The following is a 25,714-nucleotide window of genomic DNA, read 5'->3' as shown; positions in this document are numbered from 1 at the left end:
GAATAAGCCCTTGTTCCCCCCTTTGTTCCCAAACGCCATGTTTGGCTCCCGGGAACAGTAGTTCTTGAAAATCTGGAACTAGCTGGTATAAGGTTGGAACTGCTATTCCATCCATTTCCTGGAACAAGCCTGTTCCTTGATGAGAACAAGATTAATTAAAATCTAAATTTAATTTTAATGGCTGTAAATTATTAATTAATCTAATTAATATATTTAAATTATTATTTATTATTTTAATAATTAAATAATTAAATAATTTATTATTTATAATTAATTATGAATAATTAGATAATAATTATTATTAATTTATTATTTATAATTAATTATTAATAATTAATAATATTTATTAATTTTTTATTAATAATTATTAATAATTATTATTCTTAATGATAATCGATATTATTATTAATATATTATTTATAATTAATAATTAATAATTAATATTATTATTTATTAATAATTAATTAATAATTATTATTCTTAATAATTAGATAATCGATGTTATTATTAATTTATTATTTATAATTAATTATTAATAATTATTATTATTATTTATTAATAAATATTAATATTAATTATTATTAATAATTAGATAATCAATATTATTAATAATTTATTATTTATAATTAATTAATAAGAATAATTAATAATTATTATTATTTATTAATAATTAATAATAATAATAATTATTATTAATTAGATAATCGTTATTAATAATTTATTATTTATAATTAATTATTATTATTAATTATTATTTATAATTAATTATTAATAATTAATTTTTTATTTATTTTTAAGTAATATTTTTATGTTAATTAATTACATAATATAATTTTAATTTCAAATTATAACGTTTATTCCTCTTGTTCCAATCTAATCATCCAAACACTATTTACCTTATTCCTAGGAACAACCCAATTTTCATCCAAACGCAAAATTGGTCTAATTCCTGCTTATACCTGAACTTGTACCTATCCCTAGAACTAACAGTTCTTACTTATACCCGAATCAAACGCAGCCTTAGGGTTTCCACCTAGATTGATCTTGTTGCTAAGCAAAGAATAGCTTAGAATCACCTGGGAAGCTCTCTAATAAGGTTTCTAAGCTTTTGGAACCAACCCTAGGGCATCTAACTCAACCCCCAAGGGTTCACCATGAGAGCACCTTGAGTTCTCATGGGTTCCATGGTGTTCATGGCTCAAAAGAGCTTCTAAGACCTCTAAGGAGCACAAAGCTCCAAATCTTAGGTCAAAACCCAAACCCTAGAGGAAATCTTATAAGAACTTACCTCTAGTCCAAGTCCTAGTAAGCTCCTTCTTGTTGGAGAGCTTCTAGACCCACCAAATCCACCAAAAGTCCCTCCTCAAGCTCCTTCTTCTTCTCCAAGCTCTAGGGTTAGCTCTCTAGAGAGAAAAAAGAGAGAAAGTGAGAGAGAGAAGTGTGAATGGCTGTAAAGGGAGCAGAGGTTGGGTGTATAATGTGTTGTAACAATTACAACAAGGCCCTTCCACTTTATTTCCAGTGCACTGCCCAGACTGGGCATTTTTCGCAGTTAGGGACCGGTCTCCCCGACATGGGACTGGTCCCCGAGAGCTTCTCCCGCGGACTGCGCAGGCTGCGCGCGATGCAACCGGTCTCCCTCAATGGAACCGGTCTCTGGGGACCAGTCTCTCTTCGCAGGGACTGGTTCCCAAGAGTTGGTTTTCCAGGACTTCGTCGATTTCTCAGCCCCTCCCGCTGCCTACGCGTTCGGGGACCGGTCTCTCCCACCAGGGACCGGCCCCCGAGAGCACAAAACCTGCAGTTTGCAGATTTTAATTTTCAAAAGCTCTCGAAGATCCCCAGTAATGCATTTTTGCATTATTTGACGCCTTCGGCCTCTCGGAAGTGTACCAACCTCGCACTTTGGTCAATTTGACCACAGTTCGAATTTAATTACCGAGGTTTCGGTATGTTACATATAGAGAGAGAGAGAGAGAGAGAGAGAGTTGAGCTAGAATATTCTCAAAAGTACCAAGGGGGTGGTGCTTTTGAATTTTTAACCATTGGATAGAGAGATGTAGGGTTGAGATGATGGTGGTAGGTGGTGGTAGGTGGAATAGTGTTTGATCCAAGGGGCATTAGTAATTAAGGAGATCCAAGGGCTAGAAACTTAGAAGCACCAAGGGGTTGGTGCTTCTAAAAGTATTCTAGCTCAATTCTATATATATATCTATAGAGTCCAGCTACTATGCTATTAATAGCACGAAGTACTTGGTGCTACCAAGTTTTCTGCCGTTAGATCTACCCTTTGGATCATTTTCACCCGTTAGATCATACTATTCAACCAACCACCCACTCAACCCTCGACGCCCATATCATCCTAACCACACATCTCTTAATCCAATAGCCAAAAACTTGGTAGCACCAATGACTTGGTGCTATTAATAGCATAGTAGCCTAGTGCTATATATATATATAGAGAGAGAGAGAGAGAATTGAGCTCCTATGCTTTTAAAAGTACCAAGTTATTGGTGTTGTAGATTTTTAGCCATTGGATTAAAAGATATGCGGTTAAGATGATGTGGGCCCCCTAGGGTTTAGTGGGTGGTTGGTTGAATAGTATAATCTAATGGTTGAAAATAATCCGAGGAGTAGATCTAACGGTAAAAAACTTACAAGCACCAAGTGCTTGGTACTTTTACAAGCACCATAGCTGGACTCTCTCTCTCTCTCTATCTCTTTCTCTCTCTCTCTCTCTCTCTATATATATATATATATATTCTAATATCTTACAATATATTTTTTAGGTTAACTTTTATTATAAAATGCTAAAGATAACAATAAATAAAAGAATTATCCTGAACTCTCTTCTTTCAAACGATTGAACATGAGATAGATCAATGAAATCAAATATTTATCAATACAAATCAGATGTGAAGTTGTGGCCATCTTAAAAATTGCTGCTTAATCAATTATAATACTGTCATATTACTTTGTATTAGCGACGCGTCAATATTTAGTGAATTAAATTGGATTGCAAAACTTGAATGCAATAATTTGAAATGTTTGAGATAAAAAATTAGGCCAATTTGCATAAAAAAATCCACAATATTTGAACTTTTGCAAAAAAGGTCCGTCTTTTTCGATTTTGCAGATTTGGTCCGAATTTTCACCAAACTGACCAAAATATCCTTATTCTTTTTTCTCTCTCTTTTTTTTTTCTCATTCTTTTTTTTCCCTCTCCGAAGAAGGCGGCGGAGACAGAGGCAGAAACTGCCCGCCTCACCTCTGCTCTCACGCCCTCGCTCTCGCACGCGCACCCCCCACCCTCCTCGCCTCCGGCCCTGCTGAGGCTGCGCCGCAACGTCATCGGAGGCGGCAAGCTCGTCTCCGACAACGTTGCGGTGGCCCTCCTTTCGCCCAAAATGGGCTATGAACTTATAATCATGGAATTGACTGCGATAGAGGGCAAGAGAGAGGTCGTGACAAAAGAAAAACTATAGTAAAGAGAAAAAAAATAGGAATAATAAAAAATAAAAATAAAAAATATTTTTTTCTACAGAAAAGATCAAAAATCATAGAAGAAGTAAGAAGATGATAAAATTGCACTGTTAAAATAAAGTTGCACTATTTTTTAAAAAATTTTGCACTATTTTAAATAAAAATTTTTGCACTATTTTAATTGAAACTTTATATATAAATGAGCCTTTCTATAATTGAGTTGAGCTTTATATTTAGATTGGATTAAAATTCAAATAATAAAAAAATGTATTTTATATATATATATATATATATATAGAGTCCGGCTATGGTGCTTGTAAAAGCACCAAACACTTGATACTTGTAAATTTTTTACTGTTAGATCTACTCCTCTGATCATTTTCAACCGTTAGTTTATACTATTCAACCAACCACCCACTATACTCTAGGGGGCCCACATCATCCTAACCGCACATCTCTTAATCCAATAGCAAAAAATCTGTAAGCACCAATAACTTAGTACTTTTAAAAGCATAGGAGCTCAATTCTCTATATATATATATGACTGTTATCGAGTTGAACACGAGTAAGCTAATTCTAACTCATGTTCGGCTTGTTTACTAGACGATCGATTCAATTTCGAGCTCATTTCGAGCCCAACATGAATTTTCCTGTAAACAAGAGCTGGATTGCGACCCTTATATATAGTACTATCAAAAATACTAAGAGGTGTCGCAGGTCAAAAGTAAAAGTCCATCTGGTGAGCAGAAGTGCTAAGATTTAGGGAGGTCATTGTGCATATTTTTTTTCTTTTTTTCGCTGTCTTATTCCTCCTCATATTTGCCTAATCCTCCTCTATTTATAGTTAGCATTCCTGCCAAATTAAGCACTTCCCATTTCCCCGCCCCGCCGCATGTGGCGTCCTGCAAGCTTCTCCGAGCTCAAGGAAACCATCCAATTTAATTCTGCGAACACAAGCCACCAAATGCATGCTCCCCAAAACTCTCTTAATTTACCCTTCTTTCCCTCCACCCCGACCCTTCTTTTTTTTTTTTTTTTTTTTTTTTTTTTTTTTTTTTTTTTTAAATTTTACTTTTTGTCTCTCTTCTCCTCCATCATAATTCACAACAACGTGCTGAAACTCCTCCCGCGAATGGATTTGGTCTCCTCTCCCAAATCCTCCTGCTCGAGGGAGCTTCAACAGACCTACCAGCAGTGGTTCTCCGTTGCCGATTCTGGTATTTAATTAATCCTCTTCCACCCCCATTTTCTCGATCTTTTCTCGCACAGTTTCCAATCAACACGAATCTCAGAGCAATAGTGAACAGCGAATTTGATAAACCCCTTGCAATTTTAGTCCCTGTCTATTTTAGTGTTGCCGTATGGTGCGTCCACGTTGATCGGTTCTAATTCAATCGAATTCACATAAGATATGGATTAGGATTTAAAACAAGCAACCGAGCAGATTTCGGTTTTTGGATACGTTGGCTATCTAGTTTGTAAATTTTCAGTCTTTAATTTAAGAATTTAAGTACCGTGGCACGGGATCGTGTCGGAAACTTACCGGCATGGTGCGTGTCGGGATGTGCCAATGCATGTCGGTCATAAAAAATATGTGTGTGCCGACACATAATGACGTGAAATATTTATTTTCTTTAGCAATAAAATATGTCAATTATTTATTATTTAGTTTTATCAAATCTTTTGAACTTTATTGAGAAAATTACTTACTAATTTCAAGAATAAAGAGTTTTGAGTTGTGCCATCGACACGGGAGCTGTATCGTGCCGATATCTTGCTGGCACGATATGGCATGGTGGATACAGCTCGTGCCGATGGGCACTTTAAACCTTGCTTTAATTCCAACAATTTGAAACAATGATAAAGAATAGAAAAGTAATTGATGCACTTTTAATGCAAGGGGGTAAACGAGACACAGCCAAACGTGCGAGGGGTGATTATTATACTTAAGCCAAAACATAATGGGGTTGTTTCCTTCTTGTTAATCTATCATTAATCAAGTGATGTGTGTGAATTTTAAAGCAAAGCAAGCAGTGGAGTTTCTCACATATATGTTTTCCTTGATCTTTCCCTATTCTTTGTGAGAAAACTATTGCCTGAAACTGGCGCACCAGATTACTTGTACACCACTGCCTATATTCAATTATAGGTGTCTCAAATTACAAAAAAAAAAATCACATAGATGTGTTATCGACAATGTCTAAAACTATGTGTACAACAAATTATGGGCATGTTTGGATTCCTGAATATCCTGTTTTCTACATCTTTTTTATTTATTCAAAAGGCTCACAACTATCAGTAGATGCTGAGTATAATTTGAGTCTACGACGGCGTATTATATGTATCCAATAAATCATTTTCTTGGAACAAGGTAAATTACTTTGGACGTAGAACACATTATTCTTAAGACTCCTGGTTCTTAGGACATTGCTGTGGATGAAAAGTGAATTCTTAGGTTGCAATCATAAAAGCAAAATCTACATAGGATATAAGCTATCACTAGATAACCTGTTCTAACATCTAGACCGGTTCTATAGTTTTGAAAATCTACTATTACATTATATAGCAAGGATTAAAGTGTCTATCGGTACAGGCTGTATCTACCGTGTCGTATCGTGCTAGCAAGATATCGACACGATACAGCCCGCGTGCTGATGGCACAACTCAAAACCCTTTATTCTTGAAATTAGTAAGTAATTTTCTCAATAAAGTTCAAAAGATTTGATAAAAATGCATAATAAATAATTGACATATTTTGTTGCTAAAAAAAATAAATATGTCATGCCATTACGTGTCGCCACAGATATTTTTTGTAACCGGCACTTATCGACACGGCTCTGCACGCACTGTGCCGGCAAGTTTCGGACACGACCCCGTGCCACAGCACTTAAATCCTTGTTATATAGTAATTCCAAGGCTCTTTGTGTTTGAAGAGTTGTTGTTCGACCTATAAGAGACAAATGCTAAATCATAAAACACATCTAGTTTACTAGATTTTCATTTTGAGACATTTATGGTTCAGTTTTTTGTGCATCGCATCTTGACTTTGAATAAAACCCATTGTCGGTTTCTTTTTCTGGTGATTAAAGATGGAGATGGACGCATCACGGGGAAGGATGCACTCAAGTTCTTTGCCATGTCCAAGCTTTCCCGGCCCGAACTCAAACAGGTGTGGCTTTATAATTAGAAATCCTTTGTATTACAAATTACACATCCAGCGCAATTGTAATTTTATTACTTCACGTAGCTTGTTTTATTCTTCTCTGTTTTAGCTTATTTTCTTCATTTTCTTCACATTTTCTTCATTTTTTTTTTCGCTGCAAGGTACAATGTTACTTACCTTTCAGAAAAAAGGACACTGTGTGATTTCCAGCGTAATTCATTAAATGGAAAAAAATAATGTACATAAATATTGATTCGCAGCCAAAAACAACCACAACTCAATTAGTGAACGGCAAAGCAACCAAATCTAACAAAGAAATGAAAATAAATGAAACAAGTACGCCTAGAGCAACTTGCTCGTCACATAACACTAATCTACTGTCTAAGCAGAGTAATAACAGTCAAAAACGCACGAACACGCTTAACAAAATTCTGCACCTTAGTCAAGCTCCAGCAGCAAGAGTCAATTTTCTTCAATTTATATTGCTCTAATTTTGTCTTGTAATGAGTTGATTTTGTTTCAACTAATATAAAGTGGAGTTGTTTCTTTGATTTTTAAATGATAAGTACATGAGATAATTATTTACTCGGCAGATGAAGAGACTATTCTTGATAGATGTCGAGGAAGTGACAAAGAGAATTCTTATTAAGCACATTATTTCATAAGCGTGCTTTAAACATATTCAACAACAGAAGAGATGAAATTGGCAATTTGCCTTTATATGGTGATAACCTTGTGTAACCAGGTAATTTCTCGTACAAAAAAAAAGCACTTCTCGTACAGAAAAAGAAGCACCTATTGTATATAACCATTTAATTGAGGTTCTTTCCCATTTGTCGATTGTATATTCTAATATGGCTATTATTATGCTTTTAAATTATACTGCTTTCTTTTGTCTGGCAAATTGTATTCCTTTCTGTTTGATATCCTTCTAATTATTTTGGCCTGTTGTTATGTATCATATAAAGCTATACTGATATTGCTCAAAATTTTGCATTAAAGGTGTGGGCTATTGCTGATTCTAAAAGACAAGGATTTCTGGGTTTCCAAGAGTTTATTGGTGCAATGCAGGTTTTTATTGCATTACCGAAAATTTTGTTCCTGCAATTTTCTCTGTTCTAAGCAAATATTTTTGCTGACTCACTGATTACACTGTGGAATATGCAGCTTGTTTCCCTAGCACAAGAAGGGCACGAAATTAATCAAGATATTCTTAGTAATGCAGGTAAAAGCGGAAGCCAGTAGGATTATGTGGATTTGTAAGAGATAAATTAGCTCTAATGTACTATTGGTATTCAACTTTGTTTTAGCAGATTTGGAGAGCTTGAAACCTCCAGCTATGGAAGGTTTGGATATATTACTAGCTGTATGTCTTTTATTCAATTTCTTTTTCTTCTATGAGAAAACTTGTTGAATGGATGATTTTTTAAATTTATTTTGAATTCACCATTTTCTAGAAAAAGAAGCGGTCAGAAAAGAAGTCAGATCCGAATCTCGATGGTATGGAGGCTTCTAATTTCAAGCAATATGTGAACTGTTAGTTAAAAGAAAGGTTCTTACTGTAGCTGTTGATGTGCAGCACCTCGTCAGCCCGAGGCACCACCTTCAGCTCGTTGGTTTAGTTCAAAATCATCAAAAAAGGTACTATTTGTGCTATGCTGATATTTTGTTGGCACATATAGTATGTGTGCTAACTGCATCATGTCTCCCTTTCTGAAGCCTAGTTAGAAAGTTTTGCTTGTTTTTGTATGTGGCGCACTTAAGTATCGATGTGCTTGTAATTGTGATTTCGTATATATGCCCTATGTCTCTTATCCGTAGGTCTTCTGAAACCCACTTTGGCTCTCTCTTCAGCCCTATGTCTCTTATCCCTAGGAGCTCTTCCGAAACCTATTTGGTTATAATTGTGATTTTGTATATACGCCCATGGTGCGGCTACAGTTGGTAGGAAACTCGCTTTAGGAAAAAGGAGAATTGGGAAATTTTTTTTTTTTTTTTTGAGGAAAAATTGGGAATTTATTTGATAGGAGATAATAGCGGTTTCCCCTGGAGATGGAAAATTCGTCCGCCCGGTTTTATCAATTTGCAAATTCTTCCTCAGCTAGTTAAAAGAATGAAATTGGCTGATATCATGACGATATTGGGTAGTATAGATATCATCATTAAGCATGATAACTTATATGCTGTTCTATATCTCCATGAATCTAGGAACTTTTGCTCGCGTTGTATTATTTGGTCTTCACGCCGGAACTGCTTGTAATTAGAAATATAATATGGATTTTCACATAGTCATGCTCCCATATACCATATCATTTTGCAAGTTCTAGAAACATTGCTTTTTGTACTTCCAGCTAATGGTATATCATTACAGTAGTTACAGTTTTCATCAAATATATTTATGGACATGAACTTGTTGGTATATAGCACCTTGCTAGATGGGGTGGGGTGGGGTGGGGTGGGGTGGGATCAGGAATGAATTTTTGATCCCCAGTTTATAGGAATAACTCTAATAATTACCCAGAACAAACTATTGCTTTTGCTTTTAGATTATACATATAACCAAGGATTTTTGTGTTCATCGGCACAAATCGTGCTCGACGTGTTGCAAGGTACAAGTACGATATAAGGCTTGTGCTGAGCCTGATAGTACGTGTTAGAATTGGAACGGCGAAAAATAGATCCAGAAAATAATTTATGCAGGAAAAGAAAAGATAAGGAAAGAGCGCACCGAAAAATAAACGTGGTTCGGCCAACGGCCTACGTTCACGGGAGAAGATGGAGCAAAGACTTTATTAATGTTGAAAGGCGGAGTACAAAGATGATCTCTCTAAAGCTTTAACAAGATCCAGAACGACGAAAGTTGCGTCGTATAAAAGACGCCAAAACGGTTCGCTCTCTCAACCATACGGACACCACCACCTTGTTGACTTAATTAATTAGACATGGGTTTAATTAATATTGCGGCGTCATTAGAGCTTGCCTCTAATTTGAGCTTGGCTCTAATTAGCGTTTCTACTTCCGTACGGATGGACCACCAACATCTTGATTAATTTGCATGGCTCTTAATTTGAGTCGCGGCCACATTAACTTGGCCATGGTATGCATATATAATGCATAACTCCTAAACACAAGTCTAATTCTAACTCAGTTAGAATTAGACTCCTATTTATGATCTATATAGGCCAAATTAAATGTAAATTATATCTTATCCCAATTAGATTAGGATTTATCCTCAATTTAGATAACTACAAATCTAAACCAAATTTAACAATCTCCACCTTGGTTTAATTTGTAGTTTAGCCGCTATCTCGAGATCGCCACAAAACTCCACTTTGGTTTAAATTCTCCTCAATACTTCTTAATGCTCCTTAATGCTTCGTGCTCCGTCATCTCCAAATGCCCTACAGGGCCTGAAGTGCTGCCAACTGCTACCAAATCCAAACAATGCTTGAATTTGGCAATGGTAAGAGAATTAGTAAGCATGTCTGCCAGATTGTCCTCAGTACCAATCTTCTTAATAGTCACCGTGCGTTTCCCAATTACATCCCGAACAAAGTGAAACTTTGTATTGATGTGCTTTGTCCTCTCATGAAACATTTGGTCTTTAGACAAATAAATAGCATTCGGACTATCTGAATAAACAATCATCGGATCCCAACAAGAAGTAAGCTCCCCAAATAAGCTTCTTAGCCACATAGCTTCCTTCACACCCTCTGTTATAGCAATATATTCCGTCTTAGTCGTAGACAAGGTGACAATAGGTTATAATGAAGCTTTCCAACTACACATTCACCAATAGAGAATACATAACCTGAAAGTGATCTCCTTCTGTCCAAATCACCTGCAAAATCTGAATCAACATATCTAACCACACGATCATTACACCTCCCAAACTCCAAACAAGTGTTAGTGGTACCTCGTAAGTATCTCAGAATCCACTTAACATCTTGCCAATGAGCCTTACCAGGATTGGTCGTATATCTGCTAACCATGCTTACTACGTAGGAGATGTCCGGTCGTGTGCAAACCATGGCGTACATGATGCTCCCGACAGCACTAAAATAGGGAACATGAAATATGTACTCCTGCTTATCATCGGACTGCGGTGATGCCTCGGCAAAAAGTTTGAAATGCGTCGCAAAAGGAGTGCTCACCGGTTTTGCATCTGTCATGATGAAACGCTTTAAAATCTTCTCTATATATTTCTCCTATGTCAAATACTGTAGTCCTGATTTGTTGTCCCTCTTAATTTTCATACCAAGAATTTTCTTAGTAGCACCTAGATTTTTCATCTCAAACTTACTCTTAAGTAAAGCCTCAATTTATTTATCTCAACTATATTGCTGGAAGCAATTAACATATTATCGACATAGAGCAATAAATATATGAAAGATTCCTTATCAAGCTTTCTGAAATACACACAACTGGAATATCTGTGACCTGTCATGAAAGAGTCGAACCGCTTATACCATTGTCGAGAAGACTGCTTTAAGCTAGAAAGCGATTTATTTAACAGGCAAACATGGTTCTCCTTCTCTTCAACAATGAATTCCTCCGGCTGTTTCATATAAATTTGCTCCTCAAGTTCTCCACGTAGAAAAGTTGTCTTAACATCAAGCTACTCAAGATGCAGGTCCTTCATGGCTAGTAACGATAAAAAAACGCGAATAGAAGCATACTTCACAACGGGTGAGAAAATATCATTAAAGTCAACACCTTCTACCTGGTTGTAGTCCTTAGCAACTAAACGAGCTTTGTACCTTGTATCTTCCACACTGGGGATTCCAAACTTTTTCTTGAAGACCCACTTGCAGCCAATAATTTTCTTGGCTGTAGGCGGTTTTACCAACTCCCATGTGCAATTCTTATGAAGAGACTCCATCTCCTCATTCATTGCTACCAACCACTCTGCAGAACTGGCGCTAGAAATAGCTTGATTATATGTGGAAGGTTCGCCTTTTTCTTCTGTTTCTTGTGCCGCTGTAAAAGCATAAGCAACCATATCCTCATAACCGTATCTCTGCGGTGGTTTGATCTATCTCCTTGCTCTGCCTGTTGCAATGCTCTACCTCTCAACTTGTGGGGTTTCTGTTACTGAGGTGTACGGTGACTGAACTTGCTCTGATTGAGAAGAATCTTGAGACTGAATTATACCATCCGTCTCTGCCTCCACCTGTTTGCTAGCACTCGGGGTCTCATCAGAAGAATTATAGTTAGGATATAACATAACAGACTCATCAAATGTGACATTTCTACTAATAATTAATTTAAACGATTCAGGACACTACAATCTATATTCCTTAACCCTCGTTGCATAATCAATAAAAATGCACTTTTTAGCCCTAGGTTCTAACTTGCCTTCATTGACATGAACATACGCAGGACAACCAAATATTCGCAAATAACAATAATAAGAAAGGGCTGCCAGACCATACCTCATCCTGAGTTTTGCAATCAAGTGTTGAATGTGGAGATCGATTTACCAAATAGCATGTCGTAGAGATCGCCTCTGCCCAGAAACTCTTAGCTAAGCCAGCATTAGAGAGCATACAACGAGCTCTTTCCAAAAGAGTTCTGTTCATTCGTTCGGCCACCCCGTTTTGCTGTGGAGTATGCCTTACGGTTTTATATCTGACGATCCCTTCCTTCTTGCAGAATTCTTCAAACTCTGCTGAACAGAATTTCAAACCGTTGTTAGTCCTTAATCTCTTTATCTTCTTTTCAGTTTGCTTCTTAATCATGACCTTTCACTGCTTGAAATAATTGAACACCTCATCCTTATTTTTAAGAAAGAATACCCACACTTTACGAGAATAGTCATCAATAAAAGTCAACATATATCTAGCATTTCTATGAGGAGTACGAGAGGGTTCCCAAAGATCAGAATGAATGTAGTCCAGAGTACTTTTTGTCTGGTGAACTACGGCCTTAAAACTGACTCTCTTTTGTTTGCTAAGAACACAATGCTCGTGGAAATCCAACTTTTCTAAACTCTGACTATTAAGTAAACCTCTCTCACTCAACTTCATCATACCATATTCACTCATACGGCGCAGTCGCATATGCCATAATCTAGTGCTATCCGAATCTGATATAGAGGAAGAAGTCACCGCTGCTAAACCTGTCACAGTGGAACCCTGTAGAACATATAACATGCCGGACAACTTGGCCTTCATCACTATAAGATGTCCTTCATTAATCCATCAGCTGAAGAATACTTAAAGCCTTTAGCATCAAGTGTACCCAATAAGATCAGATTTTTCCTTATTCGGAACATGTCGAACCTCAGATATAGTCCTCACTACTCCATCGAACATCCGTAGCCAAACAGTGCCAATTCCAATAACTGTACACTTAGAGTGATTTCCCATCAATACATCTTCACCTTGAATAGGCTTGTACATCGAGAACTATTCTTTATGCGTACAGATATGGAAGGAACACGCGGAGTCCATAAGCCACTTATTCTATCTGCGTGTTTTATTCGTAACTGTGAAGACAATATCATTTCCATCTGATTCTTCTGCTGCAACACTTGCTTCTGCCTTAATATTAGTGTTTTTCTGATCTTGATTCTTATCATCGTTATTCCTCTGTTGTTCTTTATTTTTCAACTTAAAACAATCAGCTTTTATGTGACTCTTCTTCTTACAATAACCACAAATCAGATTCCTATACTTTGATGTTGATCTAGATGTACCTCTATTATCGGAACCCTTTTTCCGAGACCTCTCTCTAGCGACCAAACCTTGTCCTGAAGCTCCACCTGTCTCATTGCTTATTTGCATGTCAATCCTCTATTTGGAATATAAAGAGGATTTAACATTATCGAGACATAGAGTATCTCGTCAAAACAAGAAAGTCTCACAAAGATTCTTATAAGAGGGTGGTAAAGAACATAATAATAAAAAAGCTTTATCCTCTTTCTCGATTTTAACATCTATCGAGCGGAGATTCATAATAATAGAATTAAATTCGTCTAAATACAACTTAATAGAGGTACCCTCCGCCATGCGCAATATGAAGAGACGTTGCTTCAAATATAACTTGTTGGTGAGAGATTTCGTCATATAAAGAGACTCCAATTTAAGCCAAAGCCCTACAACGGTCTTTTCATCCAAGACCTCGCGCAATACCTCATCGGATAAATATAATTGTATTGCCGTAAGAGCTTTGTCATCAATCTCCTCCTTTTGCTCCGGTGTCAACGAATCGTGCATCTTTTCTTTTCCCAACAGTGTCTTCTGCAATCCTGACTTTGTCGTCATCCTGACCTTGTTCCGTCAATATAGCATGCATCTTGACTTGCCATAATGCGAAAGTGTTGGTCCTGTCAAATTTCTGGATCTCGAACTTTGTCGTCATCTTAATTCTCAAAGTAAATAGAAAGGCTCTGACGCCAGTTTGTTAGAATCGGAATGGCAAAAAATAGATCTAGAAAATAATTTATGCAGGAAAAGAAAAGATAAGGAAAGAGCACACCGAAAAATTAACGTGGTTTGGCCAACGACCTACGTCCACCGGCGAAGATGGAGCAAAGACTTTATTAATGTCGAAAGGCGAAGTACAAAGATGATCGCTCTAAAGCCTTAATAAGATCTGAAACGACGAAAGTTGCGTTGTATAAGAGACGCCAAAACGGCTCGCTCTCTCAACCATACGGGCACCACCACCTTGTTGACTTAATTAATTAGGCATGGGTCTAATTAATATTGCGTCATCATTAGAGCTTGCCTCTAATTGGTGTTGCTACTTTCGTACGGATGGACCACCAACATCTTGGTTAATTTGCATGGCTCTTAATTTGAGTCGTGGCTGCATTAACTTGGCCGTGGTATGCATATATAATGCATAACTCCTGCACATAAGTCTAATTCTAACCGTAATTCTAACTCGGTTAGAATTAGACTCCTACTTATGATCCATATAGACCAAATTAAATCTAAATTATATCTTATCCCAAGTAGTTTAGGATTTATCCTCAATTTAGATAACTACAAATCTAAACCAAATTTAACAGTACGACTAAAAGTTCTCTTTTTTCCATGCTAGCAACTGATTACATTAATAGAGTACAAAAGATATGGTAAAGACTATACTAAGATCAATTAGAATATATTGGTGTCAAAGAAAATAAATAATTCTTCCTAGAGTGTACTGGCACACGTATTTTGTCAATAGCACGAATCAGCACGACACGACGCAACAGGCACCGTTCCTTACTGTCGCTAGCAAGTGCCCAACGGGACCTCGTGCCACAACACTTATATTTTTGGATATAACTCTAAGGGCTTGTTTGGTTCAAGGGTGGAATTGGAATGGATAATGGAATGGGAATGAATTGGAATGGTAATTAGAATGGCCCACTCCCCCAAGACGTTTGGTTTATTTGTGGATTGGGAATTGGAATGAGTTATTCACATTTCATTGTTTGGTTCGTATAAACTAAAAAAATTATAGAATACTATAATACTAATTTTACTCTCAAATATAAATTTATATTATTTAAAATTTATGAAAAATATAATACTATTCTCTAATAAGTTTTCCAAAAAAAATATCAAATTTATTTTTAAAAACTTTTATTGATGTGGGTTAGGGATAGGGTTTTGAGAGAGAATAGGTTTTTTTTTTTGATGAGAAAGGGGTGAAGACTGAAGAGAAGGAGGGAAAGATGGTCACATGGGCTTCGAGAACTTAGTGGGCTTCCGGAATGAAATCTCAATCCGGGCTAGAAGATCGGAATCAAGTTGAAGGCTAATGTGCCATTCCCATTCCAGTCCGGAATAGGAATCCCAAACCGATTCATGCGAACCAAAACAAAATTAACCGAATTTGATCAAACCGATTCCCATTCCATACGCAAAATGGATGAACCAAACAAGCCCTAACAATCATCCACATTTGTTTGGTTTCTAGAAGTGCTCTAGGGCCTTAGATGCTCCAAGTAAATGGTTTTGGGTTTTGAACTAGAAAGCTTTCACATTTGCTGAAGCGTAAATGGCTCTAAAGTATATCTTACCTAATTTTGATGATAAGTTTAACTAAACTTTTGTAACAAGCATAATTCATAATTATCGTCTTTTAAATTGTTTTTCCTAGGTTATTCTGGATAACTTAGCTGACTTTTTTTGCTTGAGATACATATATAACTACTTTTCCGTCTAGCATTCCTGTCCCCGTAGACAGTGTCACCTTTTGTGGAAATATTGGTTATGAAAAGCCAATATTTTAAAATTAATTTCTCACTTTACCTGTAATGAGAGCAAACAATATCACGTGGGATCGAAGTAGCTCCACTGGTAGGTTATTTTCCAAACCATATTGGGGAATATATGTGATTTGTACCTCTAATATTCTAAAGCTGTAATAGTATTGTATAGCTGTCTCATATTTGTTATATTGACTTTATGTTAAATCTCCTAAAATATACTAAATAAATCTTTCGGCATTTATTATTTAGACATGATGCTTCTGTTGATAATATTTTTGTGTTTGTTCTGTTTAGATACCTCTAAAATCAGTAACTTCAATTGTTGATGGGTTAAAGAAATTATACATTGAAAAACTGAAGCCTTTGGAAGTGACCTATCAATTCAATGATTTCGTTTCTCCTCTATTGGTAAGTAATAGACCCTTCGTTATATCTGATGAGTTATTTTCTTTATTTCCTTCTTTTTCTGTTCTGAAAATATTTTATCAACTTGCTTGGATGTCATTTTATAATAGCAAGTGAATTCTGATGCTAGAATTACTTCTTGTCATTGACTAGCATATCGCCTTGAGGCTACTAATAAGACAAACCTGCTTTACTAGCATTGTCCATATGGTATAAATGAAAGTAACAATAGAAGATGTTCTTTTTTTAAAAATTTCCCCATATGTAAAATAATGGAGCAGCATTATCAAAATAGCAAAGAAAGGTCTTCTTGAAATCATGTTGTTAAATATGTCATCACTTCTTGTTCTTCAACTAACTTGCTGGTGATGAAAGGAGTAACCTTCATCTTCATCTTCTTCTTCTTTTTTTTTTTTTTTGTATGCTTTTTATCTTNGAAAATTCTAAATCTTCTGTTTTCGCTCCGATTTCAACACGGGCCATTCTAGACTTATATTTTATGTCTATAAGTCCAATAAAATAGTATTTCACACTATTTTCATTTATATTTATTTTTATATTAAAATTTCAGCATACTACACCCCACCGCAACTTCATAATTTAAGAAGTTCGGTACCTTACACAGGGAATCAATTTTTTGACAGGCTTGATGGATAACGCAGGGGAATAAATTGTTTTACCATACAAACAGGCATTGGAAAGTAGTTTGATGGGGAAACAGGTATTTTTTATGCTTAGATTCAGACAGCATGGAATTGAAAAGTCCCTTTCTGTTGAAAACATGTGACTTAAGTCAAGAGTTCTCTATATCTAACACTTAAAGTTATTAAGTTTTAGGTTCATGACATTAGTGTATAAGTTGGGTAAGATTCAGGGAGAAGATATTTAGCCATCTTTAAATGCTCAGCGTACGGCAATTTATTGGTGTCACTGAATCATTCTATTTCTGGTAAATTTGTAAATGCAAGTAGTACTGCAGCTAAATGAGATCTTAAATGATATCCCAGCTAATGAGAGTCTATGGAGCATTGTTGTGGTCGCTTGGAAAAGTACTTAACACCCCTGAAGTCATGCGTGTTTATATTGGGTACATTGCCTTTCCTTTCCTTTTGCATTTTGTGGTTTGTAAAATTTTATATGAGTGTTAACTTTTGGCTTTCATAATTGTTGCTTTTTCTGTTTCTTTGGAAAGTTCCTTTCAATTTCTTAATCTGAAATACCCTATATGTTTCACCGAATAAAAATTTCTACCTAAGTTCGTTGTAAACCGTCATATGACATTACAATAATGGAACTCATCCTAGTGAACTTCTGCAGTTCCTTTAATGACAAACCAGTAAATGAAGCTGCCATTGGTCCAATTGGGAAGGAACTGTTTGAGAGAGAACAAGAGGACCTGCTTTCTGATCTGAAAGATATTCCTAAGAAGGCTTGCGACCGCCGTGTAATTCACATTTATCGATCTTCTGGATAAGCCTCATTTTTGTTGCTCTTTTATCATCATAAGCTTGTTGTCAATTGCAGATCAATGAATTTGTCAAGCGTGCAAGAGCGGCCAAAATTCATGCTTATATAATCAGCCACTTGAAGAAGGAAATGCCTGCAATGATGGGCAAGGCCAAGACTCAGCAGAGACTCATAGATAACCTCGAGGATGAGTTTGCGAAGGTGCTAAAGTACTTTATTTTCAACAATTCCGCTGTTCATATTGCATCAATTTCTTTGATTTCACAAGTTCCAACTTTCAGGTTTGTGTTAGTAGTTTCTGGAATTACCGACATGTAGTTATAGTAGATTGGTTGTTAATTTAGTAATATTACAATTTAACAGTCATCATTTGTTTCCAATCAAAATCAGAAAATTTTCAGTTAAATATAACTTGAACAAAATGACAAATTAGCAAAGCTCAAGTAGGTCTCACCCCATACTTCCGATCTCATCCATTTCTACCATTGATTGCAACAATGTGGAAGGACCACATAGGTACTTTTTAAGTTGTAATCATACTCTCGGCATACTTATGAACTTTCGAACTCTCAATTTCATGGCAAAATTCCTTCTCGAAGGCCTCCAAAATATTTAGTGTATTAAGGGAAAAAAGGTCCAAATTTACTTCACTGTATATTAATTGTTTTCACATAAATTCTGTAACAACAAAAGAGAGATTTGGATTTTTGTTGAAGTATATGAAAGCTACTGTGAACATGCAAAGATGAAAATAAATACAATTTCATCGGAACTATCTCTAGCATTATTCTCACTTACAATTTCAGCTGACACTTGTGTGGGGAAAGTTGCTTGTGATAACAGAACTATTCATACTGATTCTTTGTTTCCTCAATGTCAGGAAGATAACATATTAGAAATTGTACTGTTAGCTGGTTTCTAGTCTTCGTATCGCTGGTGAATCCAAATCTCGTATTATTTTTGAGTTTACTGTTAGTTTTAATTGTTAGATTGTGTTTCTTTCTTTTTTTAGTATTAGTCGGAATACGTAGGGGTTTAGGTGCATCGGAGCTGAAGAATCTGTCTTTTTGTCTCTTTAGTGCTTTTCTTTTCTCTTACTCTTGCATTTTTCACCTGTTAGAAACATATAGTTGGTGGATAGTAATATTGCGTACCAAATATGAGTTTGCTATTGTTGGGATTTAGGATCATCCTACATCTGCTATTTAGAGATTAAAATAACAAAAATAATAAGAAACAAATACACAAATAAATAATAGTGCTTAATGAAATTGAAAGTTCTTTATCCTATTGCAGGTTTTGATATGATACCATCTATATTGTCCTTTGTGTTGGAAAATCTTTCTGATCTTTTAGTAAAATATTCTTTAAAAGCAATTCGAAAGTTTAATTTCAGTTTTAGAAAAATTTTGAAAAAAAATTAAATAATAAAATAATGTAGAGAAAAGGATTAAAAAATGCCTATGGATTGAGGTGTGTAGAGCATTGTCCTAGAAGCGAAATTGCCCCTCCACGTGCGAGGCTTCCTGACAATTACTTCCAAGGATACGACGTCCACGTTCCACTCCGTCGGCACGCTTTCAAGGTGGCGCAAGATGAACCCAACAAGCTTTAGATCCAACAAAATATTAGAAAGTTAGGTGGAAATCAGCGCAAAATATCAATAGCGAGAAAATAGAAGAAGGCGAGGTAGAGATTAGGGTTTTGCTCTTAGGTATGCCCAGGTTGAGGTTGAACTCATGCAACCTCCTCCAATACATATATCCAAGGCAAAGATCTTGCTTCAATGCGTCAATTCTGTATAGTGCAAGATAAGCCTACGGATAAGGCTACGAGTCCGTAATATACGGGATATGGGTTAGGATACGGATTAGGGCTCCCAAACAAAATAAAGATAAAATAAAAAAATAAAATAAAATAAAATAAACCGGGTGCTTGGACAGTGCGCACCGCTACCCCCCGGCTCGGCTCGTGCTCGTGCTGTGTGTGCGTGCGTGTGTTTAGTCGAGAGCATAACTCTCATTTTCTCCCAAACAACTAACTTGAGAATGAAGGAGTATATAAATAATAACAACACACTTTTAATTTTCAATGTAGGACTAATCCTTACATGTGGAAACCTTAGATGGGCTCTCAGGCAAGGCCCATGGAATATTGGGCTGCCCAGCAAGCCCATGAAGTTTTAAATCACCAAAAAACCCAATAAAATCTAACAATTTGTAGACACCTTTATTAGTTAAAATTTTCCATCATCTTTGTAAGCGAACTCCCTCAATTTGTTGTATTTTATATCAACATACTTGGTCTTTACATTGTCAATCTAAGTTTAAGCGAGACAAATTTCACTCAACTATTAGAAGAACTCGTTACTTTATCCTGCTTCATGCCGAGGTCACTANCTCACCCCATACTTCCGATCTCATCCATTTCTACCATTGATTGCAACAATGTGGAAGGACCACATAGGTACTTTTTAAGTTGTAATCATACTCTCAGCATGCTTATGAACTTGTGAACTCTCAATTTCATGTCAAAATTCCTTCTAGAAGAAACAAATACACAAATCTAACAATTAGAAAGAACACAATCTAACAATTAAAATAACAGATTAAAATAACAAAATTGGGATTTAGGATCATCCTACATCTGCTATTTACAGATTAAAATAACAAAAATAATAAGAAACAAATACACAAATAAATAATAGTGCTTAATGAAATTGAAAGTTCTTTATCCTGTTGTAGGTTTTGATATGATACCATCTATATTGTCCTTTGTGTTGGAAAATCTTTTTGATCTTTTAGTAAAATATTCTTTAAAAGCAATTCGAAAGTTTAATTTCAGTTTTAGAAAAATTTCGAAAAGAAATTAAATAAAAAATACTGTAGAGAAAAGGATTAGAAAAGGCCTATGGATCGAGGCGTGGGGAGTACTGTCTTAGAAGCGAAATTGCCCCTCCACGTGTGAGGCTTCCTGACAATTACTTCTAGGGATACGACGTCCGCGTTCCACCCCGTCGGCACGCTTTCAAGGTGGCGCAAGATGAATCCAACAAGCTTTAGATCCAGCGAAATATTAGAAAGTTCGGTGGAAATCAGCGCAAAATATCAATAGCGAGAAAACAGAAGAAAACGAGGTAGAGATTAGGATTTTGCTCTTAGGTATGCCCAGGTTGAGGTTGAACTCATGCAACCTCCTCCAATATATATATATCCAAGGCAAATATCTTGCTTCAACGCGTCAATTCCGTGTAGTGCAAGATAAGCTTACGGATAAGACTACGAGTATGTAATATACGGGATATGGGTTAGGATACGGATTAGGGCTCTCAAACAAAATAAAGATAAAATAAAATAAACCGGGTGGCTTGGACCGCGCGCACCGCCGCCCCCTCGTCTCGGCTCGTGTTCGTGCCGTGCGTGCGTGTGTTTAGTCGAGAGCATAACTCTCATTTTCTCCTAAGCAACTAACTTGAGAATGAAGGAGTATATAAATAACAACAATACACTTAGTTTTCAATGTGAGACTAATCCTCACATGTGGAAACCTTAGATGGGCTCTCAGGCAAGGCCCATGGAATATTGGGCTGCCCAGCAAGCCCGTGAAGTTCTAAATCAACAAAAAACCCAATAAAATCTAACACTTTGTAGACACCTTTATTAGTTAAAATTTTCCATCATCCTTGTAAACGAACTCCCTCAATTTGTGGTATTTTATATCCAACATACTTTGTCTTTACATTGTCAATCTAAGTTTAAGCGAGACAAATTTCACTCAACTATTAGAAGAACTCGTTACTTTATCCTGCTTCATGCCGAGGTCACTAACCAAGCCTTCAAGCTAGACTGCTTTCTTGGCTATTTCAATAGCCAGCATATACTCCGCTCCTATATTGTTGACAATGCTACAGTGTATTGTAATATGGACTTCCAACTGATAGGTTTGCCATCTAGCATAAAAATGTAACATATAATAAAATTTTGACTAAATCTCCAGTGTAGTTGGAGTTCACATACCCTCTCACTTCAGCAGTTCCAGATTACCTCATGTAAAGGATTCTCGTGTCAGCCATACTCTTCACATACATTAAGATCCACTTCACTGCTTTCCCATGTTGTTTTCTAGATTCAACATATACCGACTAACAACACTAATTGTCTGTGAAATGCCTGGTCTATTGCAAATCGTGCTTACATTAAGCAACGAACTACCCTAGTATATGGTACCTTTATCAAATATTCTTCCCTCATAATTAGTCTTCAGGGCGTGTTTGATTTGCACTATCCTGCCAGGATTACTAGAAATTTTACATGAATATTTTTAGATTAATGCGTCTGACAGCTTTTGGCTCTCAACATATTCAATTGCTTTACAATTTCCTTATAAATGCGTTTTGGGACAGTCAAAGCTTCCTTTATTCAGAGTCTCTCCTGATCTCCATTCTTAGTAACTTCTTGGCATTTTCTAGGTCCTAAACGTCGAATTCTCGGCTCAACTGATCCGTCAACTTCTGTGCTTTTGATGGATCCTTAGTTGCAATCAGCATTCCCTCTAAATAAAGCATTAGCAGGATAAAAGAACTATCTACAAGTTTCTTGTTGTAACACAATTGTCATAGATACTCCTATATTCCAGATTAAATAAAGCTTTGAGGCTGCTCTAAGTTTCTTCTTTGAGATCCTCAAGAAGAAATGTGACTCTGACATCAAACTGCTGCAGCTCCAAGTCAAAAATGCCACCATAGCTAGAAGTATTATAAATGTGTTTCACTATCCTTGAGAAAAATTCATTGAAATCCACTCCCTTTGTCCCATGGATAGCCTTTGGCCACCAAATGTGCCTTGAGCTTTACTAATTCACTATCTGCACACTGTTTTCTTTTGTACACCCACTAGATAAATGTGCGTGTAACCCATTTGGATGGATGAATATTAATAGCTTCTTCTTGACCTTGAATGTTGTTAAGCGATGTATTTCATCATCATTTTAAATGGATATATACAAATACAAGAGTGGCTTAGAGCCTTAGATACTTTGAAGCAGATGTGTTTTTGTAATTTTCAAGTGTAACAAAATGCATGCCATGAAGGTTTACTTTTACTGAAGATGGAAAACACCGAGTTCAAATGCATGTTAAAAAGTCCACTTGTACAATAGCACAACCAAAGTATCTACAAGCAAAGCCTGATTTAGAGATATTATGCTTGCTATTAGGTCCTTTTGGTTTTATCTTGATGTCATTATCACTATTGTGGGAAAACACCACGTGAACAAGGTGCAACTGAATTATATTGTTGCTTCATTAGGAGATTAATAACTATATTAGAAAAGATCTTATAAATATTTAACAGCCAATGAAGAGAGCATTTGTTTAGTCAACATTCTCAATTTGCATTGTAAAAAAAACTAAAGTGCTTTTTCACAAGTATTAAAAGATATTTTCCAAACCAAAGCCTTTTTAAAGGTATTCATCATCCTCATATTATGTTTTATTGACTGAGGAGATCAACTTGAGTGTTTAGATGAACAGTTCTCATGAAGCAATGAGGCACAAAAAATAAAGAAGACATTGATTGATTACATCAGAAACACATTACTAAGCCTTTTTTCCATTGGTAAAAATACAATGAAGTACAAAATGACATATCTGATCAACCACGAGTCTACTGTATATATCGAACAGGTATAAAGAAAGCTTGTGGTCATTGACCATAATTGAAAAGGCACTGAACCCATATACGGAAATTTTGTTCCTGCTGTTGTCTGTGACTGTAGTATAGAGTGATTCTGTCATGGTTTCTAATTTTAATTTTATGCTTGAATAGTTTGACATCCGAACTGTGTCTTCCGATTTGATTTTGATGAGGAAATATGCATGTGATAATCCAAAGACTTTGTGAATAAGGTCATCCTAGAGGATTGTATAGATTAAGGAAAAGATTGCTTGGTTCGAGGTAGCTAGGTAACAATTTCTTGCAGATTGAGGATTTTCATATATAATGCAATTAATCATAGTGCTTTTGTAAATGACCGAACATCTGGCGAACTCATTTTAATTTCTTTTTGGTGCTATACGAGAATTACATCGAGAACTTTTAAATCGTCACGTCTAAAAGGTGTGTTTCCGTCTGTCTTGGGAACAACAAGAAGAAAGTTTGGCGCCTTTTGTATTGTTGGTTGCTTAAGAGTTTTATGTATCAGATACATGCTGCAAATTGTAGAACTGGCAGTATTTCTTTTGATAGGCTATTTTCCGTTCAATCATTTATCGGAAGATCACAGTCGCCAGAATTTTAGTTGCTAATTTAGTTCGAATAATTGATGTTGCAGTACAACATCCATTGCTCCATGTAGCGAATGCAATGTAATCTGATTAATTTGTTCACACTCAAAATTAAGAGGAACAAGTGACTTGACATTCTCTTCCCACTAAAATTGAACATTCGTGTTTGAACAGGTTCAAAAGGAGTTCCATCTACCACCAGGGGATTTTCCAAATGTCGAGCAGTTCAGAGAGGTTTTAAGTGGCTACAACATCGACAAGTTCGAGAAGCTAAAGCCAAAGATGGTGCAGGCTGTGGATGATATGCTCGCATTTGACATCCCAGAACTCCTCAGAAAATTCAGAAATCCTTATGAATGAAAAGGCATCGCAAATGCCTAACCGTGTATTTTTTTTATATTCTTTTTTCACCAAGAAATTATTGAAAACAGGTTCCATGGGGAGATGTATTTGCATCATGAGAACATACAAAGTTTAAGCTCTGTCTCAATCAAATATTCATTCTTTTTTATGTTGTTGTAAAGTTGTTTAAAATTTGAGGCCATGATAGTTTTGTACACATACCTCAAAGGTAATTTGTAGTTACTGAACACACGGAGTTATACTGTGATCTTAATATTTCTGCTTCTGCTGTAAATGTTGTAATGTAAATTGTGATTACTGGTTTGTAAGTTTTAGTCATGTGTTCTTGGTAGCTTATAATTGCAATTTAACTGAATTTTTAATTAATTTGTCAAATATGTGCTCTTCATTTCTAGGGTTGTGGCCTCCCTAGGGAAAGGCCCATTTGACGAAACTCTATTCGCATTCATGTATACTAGTGTAGAGATCCGGGCGATGTGGCAGGTAGATAATAGAAATAAAATTTTAATTTATTTTTTGAGGTAAAAAATAATAGTAAAAATTAAAATTTTAAAATGTACATGATAACATAATAAAATAAAATATTAAGTAAGTATATTTTATCGTCGAAAAAAGATTGATTGTTATCTTTTTTGAATTGAGGGTGCTACTGCATTTTTATGATTGCAATATCTCTCTCGTAATTGTACTAAAGGCCAACATTTAGAAAGATAAAAAAAAAACATTGTCTATTCCTTCATAAATGGGATTACTGTATTATTCAATTCAAGGGGGGAAAAAAATTCAAAAATCCATGAACTTTTACCCAACAATGAAGCAAATTAAAAAGCAAAGAGAAGCAGCGGAAAAAAAAAAAAAACTAAAAAGGCACACTCCTCACAAATGTATATAGAAGCAATAATCAACCTTTTCTATTCTATAAAGCCTAGTTTCAATAAAATCATACAACTCCGTTCATTTACTAACTTATTTCTCTATTGCCTCTAAAAAAGGAGAAAAAAAATCTCATTATATCATTTCATCTAATGGGGGATGTTGATGGCGTCGGCGACAGCAACGGCGTCGACGATGTTGTATTTAAAGTTGTTATGATCTTGAACATTATTCTCCATTGAGCTGATCATTCTCCTAAATTTTGTATCTGTATTTTTCTCTCCTATTATATTACAAAAATAAAACAAACTAGAGAAAAAAAATGACGCTTTAGCCAATTCAAAAAAAAAAATTTAAAAAAAGAAAACTTAATAATTTTTATTTTAAAATAATCTTATCTTGAAAATCTAAATATGGTTTTGTGGATGATAACGAATAGATGAGAGTTGGGGAGATAATGGTG

General features: G+C 35.8%; 1 protein-coding gene across 1 annotated transcript; it reads left to right on the top strand.

The window, feature by feature from the left end:
* On the top strand, positions 4,280-24,652 carry LOC109724755 (EH domain-containing protein 1-like). The gene is made up of 13 exons (XM_020253688.1): positions 4,280-4,700; positions 6,573-6,652; positions 7,649-7,717; positions 7,814-7,871; positions 7,960-8,012; positions 8,104-8,146; positions 8,226-8,287; positions 16,155-16,313; positions 16,957-16,986; positions 17,273-17,352; positions 17,583-17,709; positions 17,790-17,933; positions 24,190-24,652. Exons 1-13 carry the CDS (start codon positions 4,376-4,378, stop codon positions 24,373-24,375), a joined length of 1,416 nt encoding a protein of 471 aa, XP_020109277.1. The 5' UTR covers positions 4,280-4,375; the 3' UTR covers positions 24,376-24,652.

The sequence above is a fragment of the Ananas comosus genome, linkage group 19 (assembly GCF_001540865.1).
Source record: "Ananas comosus cultivar F153 linkage group 19, ASM154086v1, whole genome shotgun sequence".
NCBI lineage: Eukaryota > Viridiplantae > Streptophyta > Magnoliopsida > Poales > Bromeliaceae > Ananas > Ananas comosus.
This window is presented reverse-complemented; position numbering and strand designations above follow the sequence as displayed.